General features: G+C 44.0%; 1 protein-coding gene across 2 annotated transcripts in view; it reads left to right on the forward strand.

The window, feature by feature from the left end:
• The window catches only part of sacm1lb (SAC1 like phosphatidylinositide phosphatase b), a 45,358-nt gene extending 28,696 nt beyond the window's left edge, over positions 1-16,662 (forward strand). For both annotated transcript variants that reach the window (XM_085176710.1, XM_085176711.1), the window contains 12 exons: positions 723-808; positions 3,420-3,506; positions 3,593-3,661; positions 4,849-4,928; positions 5,027-5,125; positions 5,209-5,347; positions 10,855-10,924; positions 11,395-11,467; positions 13,404-13,497; positions 15,052-15,144; positions 15,222-15,279; positions 15,356-16,662. In XM_085176710.1, coding sequence (XP_085032836.1) covers positions 723-808; positions 3,420-3,506; positions 3,593-3,661; positions 4,849-4,928; positions 5,027-5,125; positions 5,209-5,347; positions 10,855-10,924; positions 11,395-11,467; positions 13,404-13,497; positions 15,052-15,144; positions 15,222-15,279; positions 15,356-15,492 — 1,085 coding nt within the window. In that variant the 3' untranslated portion in view covers positions 15,493-16,662. The remainder of the gene's footprint in view (positions 1-722; positions 809-3,419; positions 3,507-3,592; positions 3,662-4,848; positions 4,929-5,026; positions 5,126-5,208; positions 5,348-10,854; positions 10,925-11,394; positions 11,468-13,403; positions 13,498-15,051; positions 15,145-15,221; positions 15,280-15,355) is intronic.
• The last annotated feature ends 519 nt before the right edge of the window (positions 16,663-17,181 follow it).

Genomic DNA, 17,181 nt, shown 5'->3' on the forward strand with positions numbered 1-17,181 from the left:
GCCGTGTCTCTAATCAAACCGCTGTAACTTCAGAGGTGATGTTCATGTGTTGATTAACTGTTTTCTTTCGTTTTTGATGTACTGCAGAATATTTTATAAAATCCAGAACAGGAAAATCACCTTCATGTTTTTCTGTTTATCTTCAGTTACTTTGACACAAAGGCCTCTGCTGTGACGCTCACACCTCTGATAAAGTCTTGCGTGTGTCAGCTTCCTTTTTATAGATACAGGAATATGTAAATGTACTGATCTGAATTATAATATTTCTGACTGAGGCAAAATTTCCCAGATTCAAATCGAATCGATTCTAGAAACCGGTGACGACACCCAGCCCTACTCTGAGCCCTGACCGAATGTTCTGCTTTATGTCTCTGAAAAAATGTTCTCAGTAAATGCATTTTGTGGTATTTTCTTCTGTTTTTATAACAACACTAAAAAGATTAGAAGAATTTACAGAAAGGATATTGTTGTGTTTGACACATACTGTCCACCTGAGCAGTGTAGCAGACACAGCCTGGCTCCACCTGTTCAAGTGGCCCAGTGCACACTGAGCTTACCTGCAGGTGGGTACATGCAGTGAGCGCACGAGTCATTTGAACATAGTGGAGTCAGTGCGTTTGCTCCTCAAGTCAGTGACAAGCTAATCAGCTCCTCATGACTTTGAAGGACTCAGATAACCGAGTTTGTCAACGTTTTTTTGTGTTTGTGTGTTTTTGTTACAGGCATTGATTCAGAAGGACACGCTGCTAACTATGTGGAAACAGAGCAGATAGTGCAGTACAACGGTGCAACGGCTTCTTTTGTTCAGGTGAGCTAAACACTCCAGCAGAGGTTACATGAAACCTGCCGTTCAGACCAACGACAGCAAATAGGAAAATGGTCAGTAAGTGAAGGAACATCGGTCCAAAATCTTCCTTCACAACGTCCGTCTGTTGTCCGTCTTCCCAGGGTCCAAAAAAGTTTACTCTAAAAACAAAGTAAAAAGATGAAAAAACTTCCAAAAAGTTGATTCTGTTCATCTGGACGAAGCGTTTCATCGAGGTGACCTGTGAGCGAGTGTGGGATTTACTTACCTGGATGATTGAAGACAAATCGTGTTCAGAAATTCAACAGATCAACATCTAAATCACTAAAAGGCACCTGAGACCGAGTCTGGGAGAATGCTAAATATCTGAGTGTCTGTAATGAAGCAAAAGGAATCCAAATGCAGGTTTCACCATAGATAGATCAGGCCTGACTCTGCCCTGAGTGTAAAATAGAGGTGGACAACCTTACTCACGGTCTGTGCTCATGCAGAAAATACAACAGTGTTGTTCATAAAGTGTGAACTGGATCAGATCTCTGCTGCCGCTGAACCGTCGTGTTTGCTGCTCAGAAAGACAAAAGCAGCTTTACAGGCTGTTAACATCTTTAAGCAAGTGCGTCCTTTTGATCTGGATCACGGACAAGGCCCCATCGAAAACTCAGAGACATGTGTGTCATTGGATTACCTAACATGCGAGTTACATAGTGTGGATAATGTGTTTGATAAAATATGGGAGCCTTCATGTTGTTTGGATATTTCAGGTATTGTCACACAGGCGCTGGTTTAACTTAACGTATGGATGTGTAGCTAATCTATTAAAGTTAATATCTTAAGCCTACAGTGGGGCAAAAAAGTATTTAGTCAGCCACCGATTGTGCAAGTTCCCCCACTTAAAATGATGACAGAGGTCAGTAATTTGCACCAGAGGTACACTTCAACTGTGAGAGACAGAATGTGAAAAAAAAATCCATGAATTCACATGGTAGGATTTGTAAAGAATTTATTTGTAAATCAGGGTGGAAAATAAGTATTTGGTCACCTCAAACAAGGAAAATCCCTGGCTCTCACAGACCTGTAACGTCTTCTGTAAGAAGCTTTTCTGTCCCCCACTCGTTACCTGTATGAATGGCACCTGTTTGACCTCATCATCTGTATAAAAGACACCTGTCCACAGCCTCAACCAGTCAGACTCCAAACTCCGCCATGGCCAAGACCAAAGAGCTTTCGAAGGACACCAGGAAAAGAATTGTAGACCTGCACCAGACTGGGAAGAGTGAATCTACAATAGGCAAGCAGCTTGGTGTGAAAAAATCAACTGTGGGAGCAATCATCAGAAAATGGAAGACATACAAGACCACTGATAATCTCCCTCGATCTGGGGCTCCACGCAAGATCTCATCCCGTGGGGTCAAAATGATCATGAGAACGGTGAGCAAAGATCCCAGAACCACACGGGGGGACCTGGTGAATGACCTGCAGAGAGCTGGGACCAAAGTAACAAAGGTCACCATCAGTAACACACTACAACGGCAGGGAATCAAATCCCGCAGTGCCAGACGTGTTCCGCTGCTGAAGCCAGTGCATGTCCAGGCCCGTCTGAAGTTTGCCAGAGAGCACATGGATGATACAGCAGAGGATTGGGAGAATGTCATGTGGTCAGATGAAACCAAAGTAGAACTTTTTGGTATAAACTCAACTCGTCGTGTTTGGAGGAAGAAGAATACTGAGTTGCATCCCAAGAACACCATACCTACTGTGAAGCATGGGGGTGGAAACATCATGCTATGGGGCTGTTTTTCTGCCAAGGGGACAGGACGACTGATCCGTGTTAAGGACAGAATGAATGGGGCCAAGTATCGTGAGATTTTGAGCCAAAACCTCCTTCCATCAGTGAGAACTTTGAAGATGAAACGAGGCTGGGTCTTCCAACATGACAATGATCCAAAGCACACCGCCCGGGCAACAAAGGAGTGGCTCCGTAAGAAGCATTTGAAAGTCCTGGAGTGGCCTAGCCAGTCTCCAGACCTCAACCCCATAGAAAATCTGTGGCGGGAGTTGAAAGTCCGTGTTGCTCGGCGACAGCCCCAAAACATCACTGCTCTTGAGAAGATCTGCATGGAGGAATGGGCCAAAATACCAGCTACTGTGTGTGCAAACCTGGTAAAGACCTATAGTAAACGTTTGACCTCTGTTATTGCCAACAAAGGTTATGTTACAAAGTATTGAGTTGTATTTTTGTTATTGACCAAATACTTATTTTCCACCCTGATTTACGAATAAATTCTTTACAAATCCTACCATGTGAATTCATGGATTTTTTTTTCACATTCTGTCTCTCACAGTTGAAGTGTACCTCTGGTGCAAATTACTGACCTCTGTCATCATTTTAAGTGGGGGAACTTGCACAATCGGTGGCTGACTAAATACTTTTTTGCCCCACTGTACATGTCTCCACAGTTGGGTCTTTTTGAGCGACCAAAGACTCAAAGCTGTACAGGACGAACAACCCAAGAGCTTCACGGGCTCATTCTGTAGACAAGCATCAGAAACTCTGCTGCCTTCTCTGGGTCTCTCCTCTGATTTCAAATTCTCGTTGTTAATGGTGTGTTTGCAGACCAGAGGCTCCATCCCCTTCTACTGGTCCCAAAGGCCTAATCTCAGGTACAAACCAAAACCACAGATCAGCAAAACAGTCAACCATGTAAGTTCTTTACATGCAGATTCAAGTGAAACAACAAATACCTGTTGTTTATCTTCATTTCTGAAATCGTCCTGTTTTTGTCGTAGCTGGATGGATTCCAGAGACACTTTGACTCCCAGATCATCCTCTATGGAAGACAAGTCACTTTGAACTTGGTAAGAAAAATCCGTTAGATAATTGCTACCTAGCTACTAGGGGTGCAACGATACACATATTCATGGTTCGGTTCGATACTTTGGTGTCACGGTTTGATATTTATTCGATACAAAAAAATGTTCATGCCTTTTTAATTTGTCATTTATTTAAATTATAAATATATATTTTAACTCAAAAGTACAGTTTTTAAATTTAATGTTGCTGAAACAACAAAGGGATAAAAAAATAAATCTATCTGATGGAGAAATCACTCATCTTTGGAAAAGAGAGTTTATTACAGAGAAATGTCTCTTTCCAAAATAAAAGCTCTACTATACGCTTCTTCTGGGCTATATTCTCAGCAGCATATTAAACATATCAGGTCCCCATAAGGAGAATCATGTGCTAACGGCTGTCTAAATGACTCGGGTAAAGTTTGTAGCATGCGTGCTTGTTGTTTTTGTCTGCTTCCACTTGTCTTTGCACTAGGATGATGTCAGAGTAAATGTGCAGTCATATTCGTTGTGTTCCCACTAGTGCTGTCAGCATTAATCTGAAATGACGTTAACGCCACAACACGGCAAATCTCTGTTAACGAGCTACCGCGGATCGCCCCGTGCGTGGGGCTGGACGGCGTCAACACGTTAACGAGCTAACTACGCTAACACACTAGTTCCCACCCATGTAATTGAGCATTGCTGGCACATCCAACATACTGTTTTACTTTAGTCCATGACGCGCTTACCTTCAGGGTCATACTTCACATGAAAACCAAAATAGTTCCAAACGCCAGATCTGAATGAGGGTGGGGGAGGTTCAATTTGCCGTGTTGCAACGAGAGCTTAGCTTCTGTGTTGCTAGCTTGCGCTGCGCTCAGTGAATCTGCGTTCGACTACTCCGCCTAGGCTGCACTGTCGAGCACAGATCCACTGAGCGCTCAACACAGACAGCATCGTCAGAAGAAAAGTTGATAAAATAAATAAAAAATTTTGTATTGTTCGATACATATGCGTACCGAACCGAAAGCACTGTATCGAACGGTTCAATATCGATACGAGTATCGTTGCACCCCTACTAGCTACTGATTTTTGCATTTACAAGACCATGATATAACCTTCACAGTCAATGAAATAACAGTAAAACCACAAATACCCATATGCAATCGTTTGCAAAGGCTCTTTGTTTTATTTGTTCTGTTTTTTCACAGATAAACCAAAAAGGCTCAGAAAAGCCGTTGGAGCTGGCATTTGACAAGATGGTCACAAACTTGGGTAATGGATTGATCAAGTAAGATTACCACTAATTCAGCCTAAGGCTTCCTCTGTGTCTGGCATTTACTCGACATCCAGCTTTCCTCAGGTACTTAAAGCCTTGTTTTTGTGTAGGTACATAGCTTTTGACTTTCATAAGGAGTGCAGCCACATGAGGTGGCACCGCCTTCAGATCTTACTGGACATGGTTGCTGAAATGCAGGATGACTTTGGGTCAGTGAGCTAGTATAGCAGCTTGTGTCTGTCCAATAGCAATGCACTCTGCATCAGAAGTAATGTTGTGCATATGGATTCAGATATTTCCTAGTGGATGCAGATGGAAAGGTGCTGTTGAATCAGGAGGGAACTTTTCGGAGCAACTGCATGGACTGTTTGGATCGTACAAATGTCATCCAGAGCCTGCTGGCCCGACGCTCTCTCCAGTCACAGCTGCAGGTATTAAATGCATAGTCACATATAATAATGAAAATAATGGATAGCTCAACTTTGACTGTTGGGGAGCCTGCTGAACTAAAAAAGCTGTAATGGTTCTCACATGCAAGAACTTGCTTATCATTCAGCACCATCAGGAAACCTTGAAGTACTTTACTGTACAAGCACATTTACACACATTTAGACCCATGAGTCATAAATGTTTTCTGTTCACCACCACAGTGGATTTTAAACCAAACAGTCAATATGTGACTAAAGTGATTCAAGGGTTTAACAAAAACGGGAATCCCAGCCTGTTTTAGGAAGTTTTTCCAGTCAGTGGAAAGGAACCAAAATTTTGAGGTGGAGCAACGCACAACCGTGTTTTTCATACGCTGCTCTTGAGCTGTGTTGGACTGCTTTTCCCCTGCAAGCTAAATTCTGAATCTGATGGCTGAGCTGGTTACCCTGAAGGTTTGGTTAGCTCTGTGGTTTATCTGGGTTCTCGACCCGTCCTCGAGGCCTCCCTCGCTTTCATTGGACCGTAATTCCTTTTAGATTGCTAGAATTAATTTTTCATTAACTGCAAATCAGTTAATGTAATAATTTTGCTAAACTCCTTAAATCTAAGCTGAAAGTCTTTTTTTTTTTTTGTCATCAACATTTTTTATTTATTTAATTTTAAACTTCAATAACAGAACTTAAGGATAACTACATAAATAAATAGTTTAAAAAACAAACAAAAACAAAACAACAACAAAACAAACAAAAAAAACAAACACAAAACAAAGGAAAGTTATCGTATTCTTTCTTCGCACACCAATCCCACACCACCACTCTGTCATTACTCTTCTGTTCTTCAAGTTACAGAAAGCCACATTGTAAAGGACCAAATACAATCATATTGATGCAATTTGTCTAATAAACCATGAGTCACTTTTTCGTAAGACGCCAACTTAGCCATTGTCTTTAGCCACTCTTCATAGGGAGGGGGGTTCTTTTTCCGCCAATGTCTTAGCAGGACCCGTTTGGCCGTAAGAGCCAGAATAATCCATCTTTTTGTATAACTGGAAAAATCTCCATCAGAAAGTTCTGTGGTTACACCAAGTATGGACAGTTTTGGTGAGATACCAAATCTCCTTTTTAAAACACTGAAAATTACCTCCATTATATTTTCCCACCAATCCCGAAGTGGCGAACAGCTCCATAAGATATGTATGTCATTATTTGGTTTAAAATCTAACACAGTACGTGTGCAGAGGCCAAGTTACAGAAATGCTTTCATTGTCCAAACATGTAAACAGAAAGAACGCACAAACATATGATACTGATACGAACATGATACTGATACGAACATGATACTGATACGAACATGATACTGATACGAACATGATACTGATACGAACATGATACTGATACGAACATGATACTGATACAAACATGATACTGATACGAACATGATACTGCTTTAACTGGTGATGATTAATCGTACACGTTACACCTCGATACAAAGCCTTTATAAAGGCAAAGGTTCAAATCTGTGTAACCTGTTTGCACTTTCTGCTTTAATGCTTCTTTCAGGTTGTTGGTCTGCTTTGGGGTTTCCCCCAGACTCAGACAATGTGTTTAGAGACGATAAGAACAGTAACAGACTGAACCAGCTCAAGTCTAAATATCCAGAATATTACAGAGATTAAATATATATCGTGTACATTTTACTCTAATCTATTAAACGTTGTTACTTTCACTGCAGAGCATGTGCACTATTGTACTATTGTATCGATGGAGGAGTTGTACAGGGAGCCACAGACAGGAATGATTTCCTGTGGCGTTCAGTGGTGCATTATGGGTAATCTCAGCATCTCAGTGAACGTGCTCCTGTGACTGGCCAGCATGTCATGGAGGTTTGTCCAGCCTCATCTTGGACAACATCTCCGTCCCCACAGCATTACTGGCCCTACGGATCAGTTTATCGAGTCTTTTGGCATCTGCGACCCTCAGCCTGCTCCCCCAGCATGCAGCAGCGTAGAGGATGGCACCGCCGCAACAGACAGCATCGTCTGACAGATGTTAAAAGACCTTAACCGCTTGTGCAGTGTTGTTTTTAATCCAGTCCAGTTTATTATCTATGTACTCCAAGGGACTTGTGGTCTTCCACAATGTCCACTTCAACCCACTTCCCCCAGTGCTCTGCCTCGTCACTCTCACTGATGCATGATCAGAAAACCTCTGATGGCAGGTTTCTGTGCAGCGGCTGAAGTCTGTGGTGTACACGGTTCCTGTGTCGCTGATCACCTGACACACAATGTTGAAGACGCGCATTTTGTGGTCTTCCTGTCAGGTAATCAGCAATCCAGGACACCAGAGAGGATCCACCTGCATCGCTGTCAGCTTATCACCCGGGAGGGTCGGCCTGATAGTGTTGAACGCCTGGAAAAGTCAAAAAACATGACCCTCACAGTGCTCGCCGGCTGGTCCAGATGTGCATAGACACCATTGAGCAGGTAGATGATGGCGTCCTCCAGGCTGGCCTGGGAAGACCTACTTTGATCAGCTTGCTATGGCTCACCACAGCTGGTTTCCCATTACACTTGAGTAGCACCTAATGTGCCTGGTTGTTGTCATAGCATTGCTGCCTAGCATCCTGTAACGTAGTATGCAGCATGAACGGTACAAAAAAGGTGGAAGTGGAGGCGTCGATGTGCGCGCTGCTCGGTCTCTGGCTTCTCGTCAAACTCAGGGACCGTGGCTTTGTTTCGTATTTCCCTCATTGCCGGGTTACAAGAACGGCAGGTTTGACGAGACGCTCTCATGACTCATCGAGTGACGCTACTGACCAGCCAATCGCTGACGACGTCACCTGCTTAGATCGCTTGGAACCCCGGCGTCCCGGCCCCAGCTTTTTGCTGTTGGATGTCCTGAATCCAGTGAAGTCTTTATGCCGCTCCACACCTCGCTCATGCTGTTCTGCTCCAGCTTTCTCCGGTAATTATTCTCTGTTACCTTCCAGTAACTGAACCATGCTCAGCTCCTCCCTATTGTCCACTCTGAAGGTCTTCTTCTTGTCGTTGAGGAGGCTTTGATGTCCTCGTCACCCACAGCTTGTTATTTGGGTAACGATGTCTGAGCCGGGACAGTGGAGTCAGTGAAACACTCAGTCTCCCAGTCTGTCACGAAACAGCCCTGTAGCTCCACTGAGGCCTCCTCCGACCTCCTCCTAATACTACTGGTGGTCACAGGCTCCCTCTTCACAACAGGCGCATAGTGGAGGGTGAACTGATCAGCTTTTGGTCTGACCCAGCCAGTGGGGGTACAGAGGAGGGTCCCTGACATTAGCATACAGTAGGTCTAAAAGTCTCCCCCCTGGCGGGACCGACCACATGCATGTCGTGTCCAAATTCATGGGCTGCATCCTCCTGAGGCCGCATTTGTAGACCTATTACATCACAGCGACGCGCCGAAGGCTGTCCAAATTCGTAGACTCCTCCGAATGCAGCCGACAAATGCGTCCTCCTTTTCCCCGAATTTGAAGGATGGGTCGGGTGTGTCCTTCGTGGCCCACCATATCCCAGAATTCATAGCGTGGCCCAGCCAAACTCCATTTCCAACAATGGCCGCTACTAAGTTTTAAAATTACTCTTACTAATCTTTCTGGGTCACAAAATAAACTTTTAACATATTTTCAAAGTAGCTGTGTAAACATCAAATATCTGCTCGGTTTATCAAGATATCGCATATTTGCAAAAGTGCTTCGACATTTTCGGAGACGTCTGTTACCCACCAGCTCGATAGCTCGCCGGGAGCTCGAGGGTCACTGATGCGGCCGAGAACGGCACAACTCCCGGCACATCATTTTCAGATCACCGCGGAGTTTCGCTACTCAGGTTAAACGTAATATATAAGTCACTTAGACAACCTAAAAATGTAATTGTTTGCCTTTTTTCGGTGTTTTATTTGTTCTGGAGTAAATCAGTTTGGCTGAGATCAAAGTTATTAGATTATTAGATAAAATAAAACTTTATTAATCCCCCGGGTGGGTTCCTCCTTGGTTTTCACACAGCTGAATAAACATTAAACAGAAAACTGATTAAACAGAAGTGTGAGACGGTCGAGAGTTTACTCCAGTGTCCTGTTATATTTTAGACAGCAAGGAGCAGACAGCCGAGTTTATTCAACTCCACCGAGACAGCGGTGACGCTAATCAGAAGGCTAGACCGTCCAATTTCACAGCCGTTTACATCCGGCCTTCCCGACCTTCTGAGGACCCGGCCCCACGTAGACCGCGAAGGCCGGGTCCTCAGGAGGATGCAGCCCATGAATTTGGACACGACCATTGTGTGAAGTTGGCAGTGACGTGTTTGAAGTCCCCAGAGAGGCTGTAAGCTGAGTCTGTAACCGGCCAATGGGAGAGTGAATGATGTCACATGCAGCTGTGAGCTGTGGGGTAGCAGTGGGAGGAACATCAACAGCCACCAAACAGTCACATGGGTACATTTCCTGGGTCCAACAGCGCACAGTTCAGTGTCCGGGCAACAAATCCACAACTTGATTGTTATACGAGCAGAGTTACACAACCGTTTGTTGCAAGAACAGCGAGCCCTCCTCCTTTCTGCTTACCGCTCACAGCTGGCGCTCTCGTCTCCTTCCTCTCTCCCCCAACATGCCCCCCCGGTTCTGTTGCAGGTTTCTTCCTGTAAAAAGGGAGTTTTTCCTTCCCACTGTTGCCAAGTAGTTGCTCATGGGGGTTGTGTGATTGTAGGGTTTTTTCCTTGCTTTGCAAAGCACCTTGAGGTGATTGTTGTTGTCTGTTGGTGCTATGTAAAGTCCCAGGCCTTTATGTTGGTATTTTTCTTTACACTTTCACCATCATGTGAACATCTGCTTCTGTCCAAATTATAAATATGGCATCAAAGAGCAAATAAAAGTATCTGAGCACATAGTTCATCAGTTAGTTCATCTAGCTGAAGGACTGTTGAGCTTATATGGAGCAGCAATCTGTTGATGCCAATAAACTGGTCATTGATCATGATCAGGAGTACGTCTCCTCTCCTGAAACGTGATTAATTTGCCCTAGATATAACTGTTTGCAATTCGTCTTGGCCTTAGTTGGTGCATTAAAGCTAACCAATGACAACAAAACGTTCTGTTTGTACTGCTTTGCACTGTAGTATCTGCAGCTGTGTCCGTAGGGACAGAAGCCACATCACTCCTCGTCAGCTGTTCCTCTGAGAATAGCAGACTTGTTGCTGACGGGTTTTTGAAACCCTGCTTTGTCTACGATTGTTCTTCAGATCTGGGCGCTCCTCCTGGCACCTTACAGTCAAAGTAGCCCCACTGCTGTCTGCAAATGCACTGAAATTAACTCCATACCATTTTGCAGTGGGATTATATTTGCTTTGATTCTTCTAAATGAAGGCAGCAGGTAAACAAGGAAAATGTTTGCATAAACAAGTTAAAACAGGGCTGTATTAGAAAACAGTGGCATTCAGACTCGAGAGCATTTGACAAAAGGTGTGTGTGTGTGTCTTTAGAGGATGGGAGTTCTCCACATAGGCCAGCAGATTGAAGAGCAGACAGACTTTGAGAAGATGTACAAGAATGGTGGGTGTTCCCTCACACAGCTGTAGCCTGAGTAGTAACAACTAATCAGAGTTTGTTGTTTTTATATCTAAACCCTGCCTAATATGCAGCTGGTCCTTTGCATGCTCGCAAAACCTTTTGGATCCACTGATTTTTACAGGACTGTGGGCATTGTGTGGTAAACACTGCTTCAGCTACTATCTGACAGCATGATTTAGTCTTTGCACAGCTTTACACACACTGAGCAAAACACTGGTCACTTATTGCACTCTTTGACATTTTTGCTTCACGGTTAGACTCTAACTATTCAACTTTATAAAACATTTAGTCAGAGAACATTCCCACACATTCATACTCCAGTGAATGCATCAGAGAGCGTCTCAGTGTCTCGTTCAAGAATACTTGCAGACTGGAGCAGCCAGGGATTGAACGACGAACTCTCTGATCAGTAAACGACCTGCTCTGCCTCCCCTTCTGTGTTTCACACACAGCCTGGGCAGACAATGCTGACGCTTGTGCCAAGCAGTATGCTGGAACCGGTGCCTTAAAGACTGACTTCACCAGGTGAGTGTTCACAGCAAACACCTACAATACATGCTAACAAGTTTTTCTCTTAGCCCTACCTGTCTTCAAGTTGTGCCATCAGAACTGACAGTCGTCTCTTCCATAATGAGGTGAAAGCAACCACCCACTCTCTCTTTGGAGGAGCTATTTCCTTCTAGCGTTTTGTTTCTGATGTTTGTGCTACAGTTGATTGTACTCCGTTAAAATATAAGGAGTCTTTAGAGAGAGAGACACACACAGTAAAAGCTCCCAGAAAAGCCAAAATAAATGATGTCTTCAAAAGTGTGGATTGTAGATCGGGATGCACCGATCAAACTTTTCCCGTTTCAATACGAAACCAACATCTTGGCTTTGAGTATTATCGAGAACAGCACCAGTAATTAATGAACATGTTATGTCTCACTGTGAGGAAGACACTAGCAACATCAGACCCAACGTAAAAACTGTTTTCCTACTTAAAAATACAAATTGGGGGCAGCAAGAATGGCAGCACCTCCCTCTCCCCAGCCACCTCCAGGTGGCTTCTTTGCAAGATGCCCAAACCAGCTCATCTGGCTCTTTTAGGAGAAGCAACAGTACTCCGAGACCCTCTGAACTCCTCACTAGAGATGGGTATCGTTTAGGTTTTATCTGATACCAGTACCAAACATGTACTTTTGAAACGGTGCCGGTGCTTAAACGGTGCTTAAAGAATGGAGAAATGCCCTGTAAAATGGTAAATGGCCTGTATTTATATAGCGCTTTTCTAGTCCCTAAGGACCCCAAAGCGCTTTACAAAACCAGTCATCCACACATTCACACACTGGTGATGGCAGCTACATTGTAGCCACAGCCGCCCTGGGGCGCACTGACAGAGGCGAGGCTGCCGGACATTGGCGCCACCGGGCCCTCTGACCACCACCAGTAAGCAACGGGTGAAGTGTCTTGCCCAAGGACACAATGACGAAGACTGTCCAAGCCGGGGCTCGAACCGGCAACCTTCCAGTTACAAGGTGAACTCCCAACTCTTGAGCCACGATCGCCCCAAGAACACACACTTTGTCCAAAAACCTCTCATGTTTTGCTGTTTTCCAATTTGTCTTTGGTCATTTTAGCCTTTTTGGCCAGTGTGAACAAGAAGACAGCCGCATGTAGCTATGATGGTGTTTGCTAGTTCACCTTACATGCATTAATGTAATAACGTGGTTAGCCTACTCAACGTAAATTACACATGAACAACATTAAGCTACTCACGCAGAGAAGAACGGCTGCTGCTGCATCATCATCCTCATCATTTCTGCTACACTGGCAGGGCTAGGGGCCAGGACTCTCCTCTTCGGGTTTTTGGGGGATGTTGCTGGTCCGATAACAGGCACCACCAGGGTAGGGTTATTGGGGTCCCAACCTGGGAGCCAGGCCTGGAGAGGGAGCTTGATGGAGAACGCCTGGTGGCCAGGCCACTGTTCCCTGCCAACTTGAAGAAGGAAATGACCCGCCTTCTTGTAGGTTTGACACCCACAGGAGAGGCTGTAGGGGTTGGGTCCATTGTGTGTTGGGCAGTGGGCAAGAGCAGGAGCCCTGGTGAACTGATCCGCAGCTTTCGAGGCTGGCTACTGGGGCACGGCAGGGATGTGATTGGGAAGAGCGTCCTGCCTGGTCTTTGCAACTGTTGCTGATTAGTGTTGGTGGTTAAGACCTGGTTCTAGCCTGCTGAGAAGTCTAATATTTAAAGATCACTACAGCCACACATCATCAGAGTATTACAGTTTGTTTAGTTTGCGAAGGCAAAACCAAAAACCCAAATTGGATCTTGCTCTTAAAGGTTCTCCTCTGCGGACCGTCCTTGAGCTCCTTAATTTTCCTGCGAGTTCTGTACTTTAACAGTTATTAAAATGATAAAATACTGTAAATGCTGCTGCTTTTCTTAATGGTGCTGAATTTCATGTTGATATTTCAGGACAGGAAAGAGAACACACTGGGGACTGCTGATGGACGGCTGGAACTCGATGATCCGATATTACAGAAACAACTTCTCTGATGGCTTTAGACAGGTGGGTACCAGAGACGTGCGCTGAGCTTCATGGCTCATCCACCAGAGCTACAAATATATGAACCCAACAGAGTAAATTATTCACCATTTGGCTCCAGCCAGCTAGTAGAGGCACTTCCTGCTTCCTGCCTTCGTGTTGCCGGTGAAGCAGCTGCTGCTGTTCTGGACATTTGATATAACTTTTTAGTAGCATTTCGTTACATGATTTCTGCTTTCATTTAGTGGGAAGTCAGTGGTAGCTGCCTCAGTGCACAGCGGCAGCGGCTGAGACAGATGTTGAGAGATTAATTATGAATGGAAATGCTCCGTGGAGTCTAACACAGCAATGACGACTGCCTTATCAAATAGAAACACATGATCACAGCAGCAGGAGTTGCTGCAGACCAGAAGCACCACTGCGTCCTGCTGCTGAGCCGGTCCTTCCTCCCGTTTGATTCGCAGCAGTTAACATGTTTCATATCAGCGTTCTTTACACATACAAACTGTTTAAATGAACCTTATTATGGTCTCACCTTCACTTATAAATGAAGTCCACACACCACCCTCTTTTTTTTTGCACCATGGACTCACGAGCGCCCCCTATCAGTGCCTCGTTGCATGGCAGGGCACAGTTTGTGTGAGTCTGTGCAATCAGATTGTTTCATAAAAAATAGTTCATAGATCAAACCATTCGATAAAGAAATGATTTCATTTATTTCATTATCATTATTATTATTATGATGACCTCTGCTGACCACACATCACTGGTGGGTTCAGGTCGACCTTTATTTGCTACTTCATTAGTGTGGAATAGTGTGAATGCCATATTGCAAAGTGAAATGAATCTGTTCCATCAGACACTACAGCAATATCACAATAATACCAGCTGCTAATGACTCTCACGTAATCATTATGTTATGAGTAATCAGACCGCTGCAGGTACAGTTCGCTTTACAGGCATGTATTCTTTTAAAATCAGGTCATGAGCAGCAGAAGTCGAGCAGGGCTCAGCACTGATGGTGGGGAGATTTGGACAACACTGTGAAATGTAAATAAAAACAGAGTGCAGTGATTTGCAAATCTCATTAAGCCATATTTTTTAGTCCGAATCAAACATGGAAACATGTTTAACTTGAGAAAAATATGAGCTCAGAAAAGCTCAGAGGCAAGGCCATGTTTCCCACTTCTTTTAACAACAGTCCAGAATGAAGAAGCCTCTGATGAGAGGTGAAAAGTCTTTAAACAAGTCCTGTCTCACTCTTTTAAAGCCACGACCTCGAGGAGCTACACACACTTCAGTGAAATAACTGCTGATCCCCTTAAAACATCTTTGCTTTTACGCTGGTTGCTCTTTTGTAAGCAGAGATAAAAACTGTTAAACTGTGTTCAGTGTGCACCTCATTGCTTTGTTGCAGATCAGTAATGACATCGGTAACATCTTAAACCTGCATGCAAAAAGACTTCAAAGTCACTGCAAAATCTTTTGCAACAACCCAGCAGTTAAAACTGATTCATATAGAAGAGCGTAGCTGTAATGATGCCGCTGCAGAGTTCAGCTGGGCTGTTTTTCCTGCAGGACTCCATCGATTTATTTCTGGGGAACTACGCTGTCGATGAAGCTGACTGGACCACTCCACTGCGAGACCCCAAGGACTGGAAGTTTCTGACAGTAAGAAGAGCTCAAGAAGCTCGACTCATTTTCTTTCTCTGATGTCTTTAACGTGATGCTGCTTTTCTTTCTTCTAGTTGCCCATCATCATGGTCGTTGCCTTTTCCATGTGTATAATCTGCCTTCTAATGGCCGGTAAGACTAACTGCAATAAACTGAATGAAAATAAATTTGCTCCACTGACGCAGTTCGACCTGTTGTCTCCTGTCAGGTGACACGTGGACTGAGACGCTGGCTTACGTCCTGTTCTGGGGAACAGCCAGCGCAGTCACCGGTGGGCTTATCCTCTTTTATGGACGGGACTTTGTAGACACTCCTAAGCTGGTCCAGAAGGAGAAGCTGGACTGAATGTGTGTGTGTGGAAAGCAGCTGGGCCCTCGCAAACTCACCGCCTCGTCCTCCACCTCGTCATCACTCGACCTGCATCAGCAGGCCTGGAGCCTTTACTAACGCTGGAGCGAGGAGGTCGGCGGGCAGCGAGGGCGGCTTTGTGCACGAGAGCAGGAGAGACTGAAGAGTGCACAGGCCTGCTGCTCTCCACACTGCAGTGGACTGACGGTCTGTCCACAGGTCGACACTGAACTCAGGAGCTGGTCTGACCCGACGTCTTTGTTCCTCATTTAACTGGAATGCTGTGGACCTGTTTAAATGTATTTCTTGTTGTTCTCATTCCTTTTATGAAAACATGGGGATCAGACTTCAAACAGCAAAGCTGTGAAGATATTCCTCATTTGCAAATCCTCATGTAGACCTGGTGTGTCCTAGGTTAGGCTCTGCCTGTATTTCATACTCTGCGTTTTAAGATCAGTTTGAGCTTTAATGGTTTCAGCTTCTTTTCTGGAGTTTTTGCAACGAGGTGTCCAAGTGTGCTCGTCCTTCAGAATCCAGTCAGCTAGAACAAGATTTATGCTTGTGGAGTTAAAAATGGTCCCTTGATGAAGAAAGGGGATTTATCCTGGAAACCTCGAGAAAGAAAGTTGTCATTAACTCGTTTTCTTGTGTTACGTTGAGTGAACTATTTTGCATGTCACTTCACCAGAGGAAAAATACTCCTTTGACTTGAAATCCTAATCTGAATAAATCTGTTTCACTGTGGTACTAAAGGATAAATCAGAGAACAGTATTCTCCTCACAGAGACGCCATCGTGGCTGACAGTGTGCTGATGTCATTTCTTTGGCTCCAAATTAAAAATGTTCGCCCTCTAGGTCTGTGCATGTTCATGTATTTTGAAAACATGCCTGGAGTCTTCAATTTCACTGCAATTCAAATGCTTTATATGTGCTTTATATTATCATTATTATTATTAATAAGACAAATATCTACAATATAAAAGATAAAACCCAACAATCAGCACTGTTGTGGCAGTGAACAAACCCGAGCTCAGCTGTGAGGGGCAGCAGAGCCGTGTGGAGCTACGTCAGGGTTGGGAAAAGTGATTTGAAAATGAAATTCTAAGTTTTGCTATTTAAAATAAAAAAAATGTGTTGAATAAATTTGTTTTTTCAGCTTCAAATTTATTTGTTTGGTTTCAGATTCCTTTTTCCCGTTTTTAAACACTATTGAAGTTTGTTTTTGTGACGTCCCGTCTGTAAAACCAAACGAATGCTGAAACACTACAGAGCTCATGCTCCCTGTGTACTTAGTACACACTCATTTAATTCCAATCTTTGGATAATAATAATAATACATTTTATTTGGAGGCGCCTTTAAAGACCCTCTAGGTCACCTTACAGTGGTATGAAAACATGAGGTGAGTAAAACATTTTTAAAAAAGCAGCAGGAAAGTAGAAAAGCCAAACAAGGTAAACATAGATTTATTTATAGAAAGCTGTGTGACGGCACCGCTGTGACTGCTGCAGAAGGAACTGTGTGTGCAAACACTCGCTGCCTCTTCAGCTTTGATTTTACCCTTTATCATTAAGTCACACCTCACTGTTTAATGGTGGCCTACTTGTCTAACTGCACATAATCATTAACTGTTATCTCTTTATTGTTAAGATGAACTCTACTGAACTGAGACTGCATGAAGCAGTTAT

This window comes from Neolamprologus multifasciatus, chromosome 11, assembly GCF_963576455.1.
Source record: "Neolamprologus multifasciatus chromosome 11, fNeoMul1.2, whole genome shotgun sequence".
NCBI lineage: Eukaryota > Metazoa > Chordata > Actinopteri > Cichliformes > Cichlidae > Neolamprologus > Neolamprologus multifasciatus.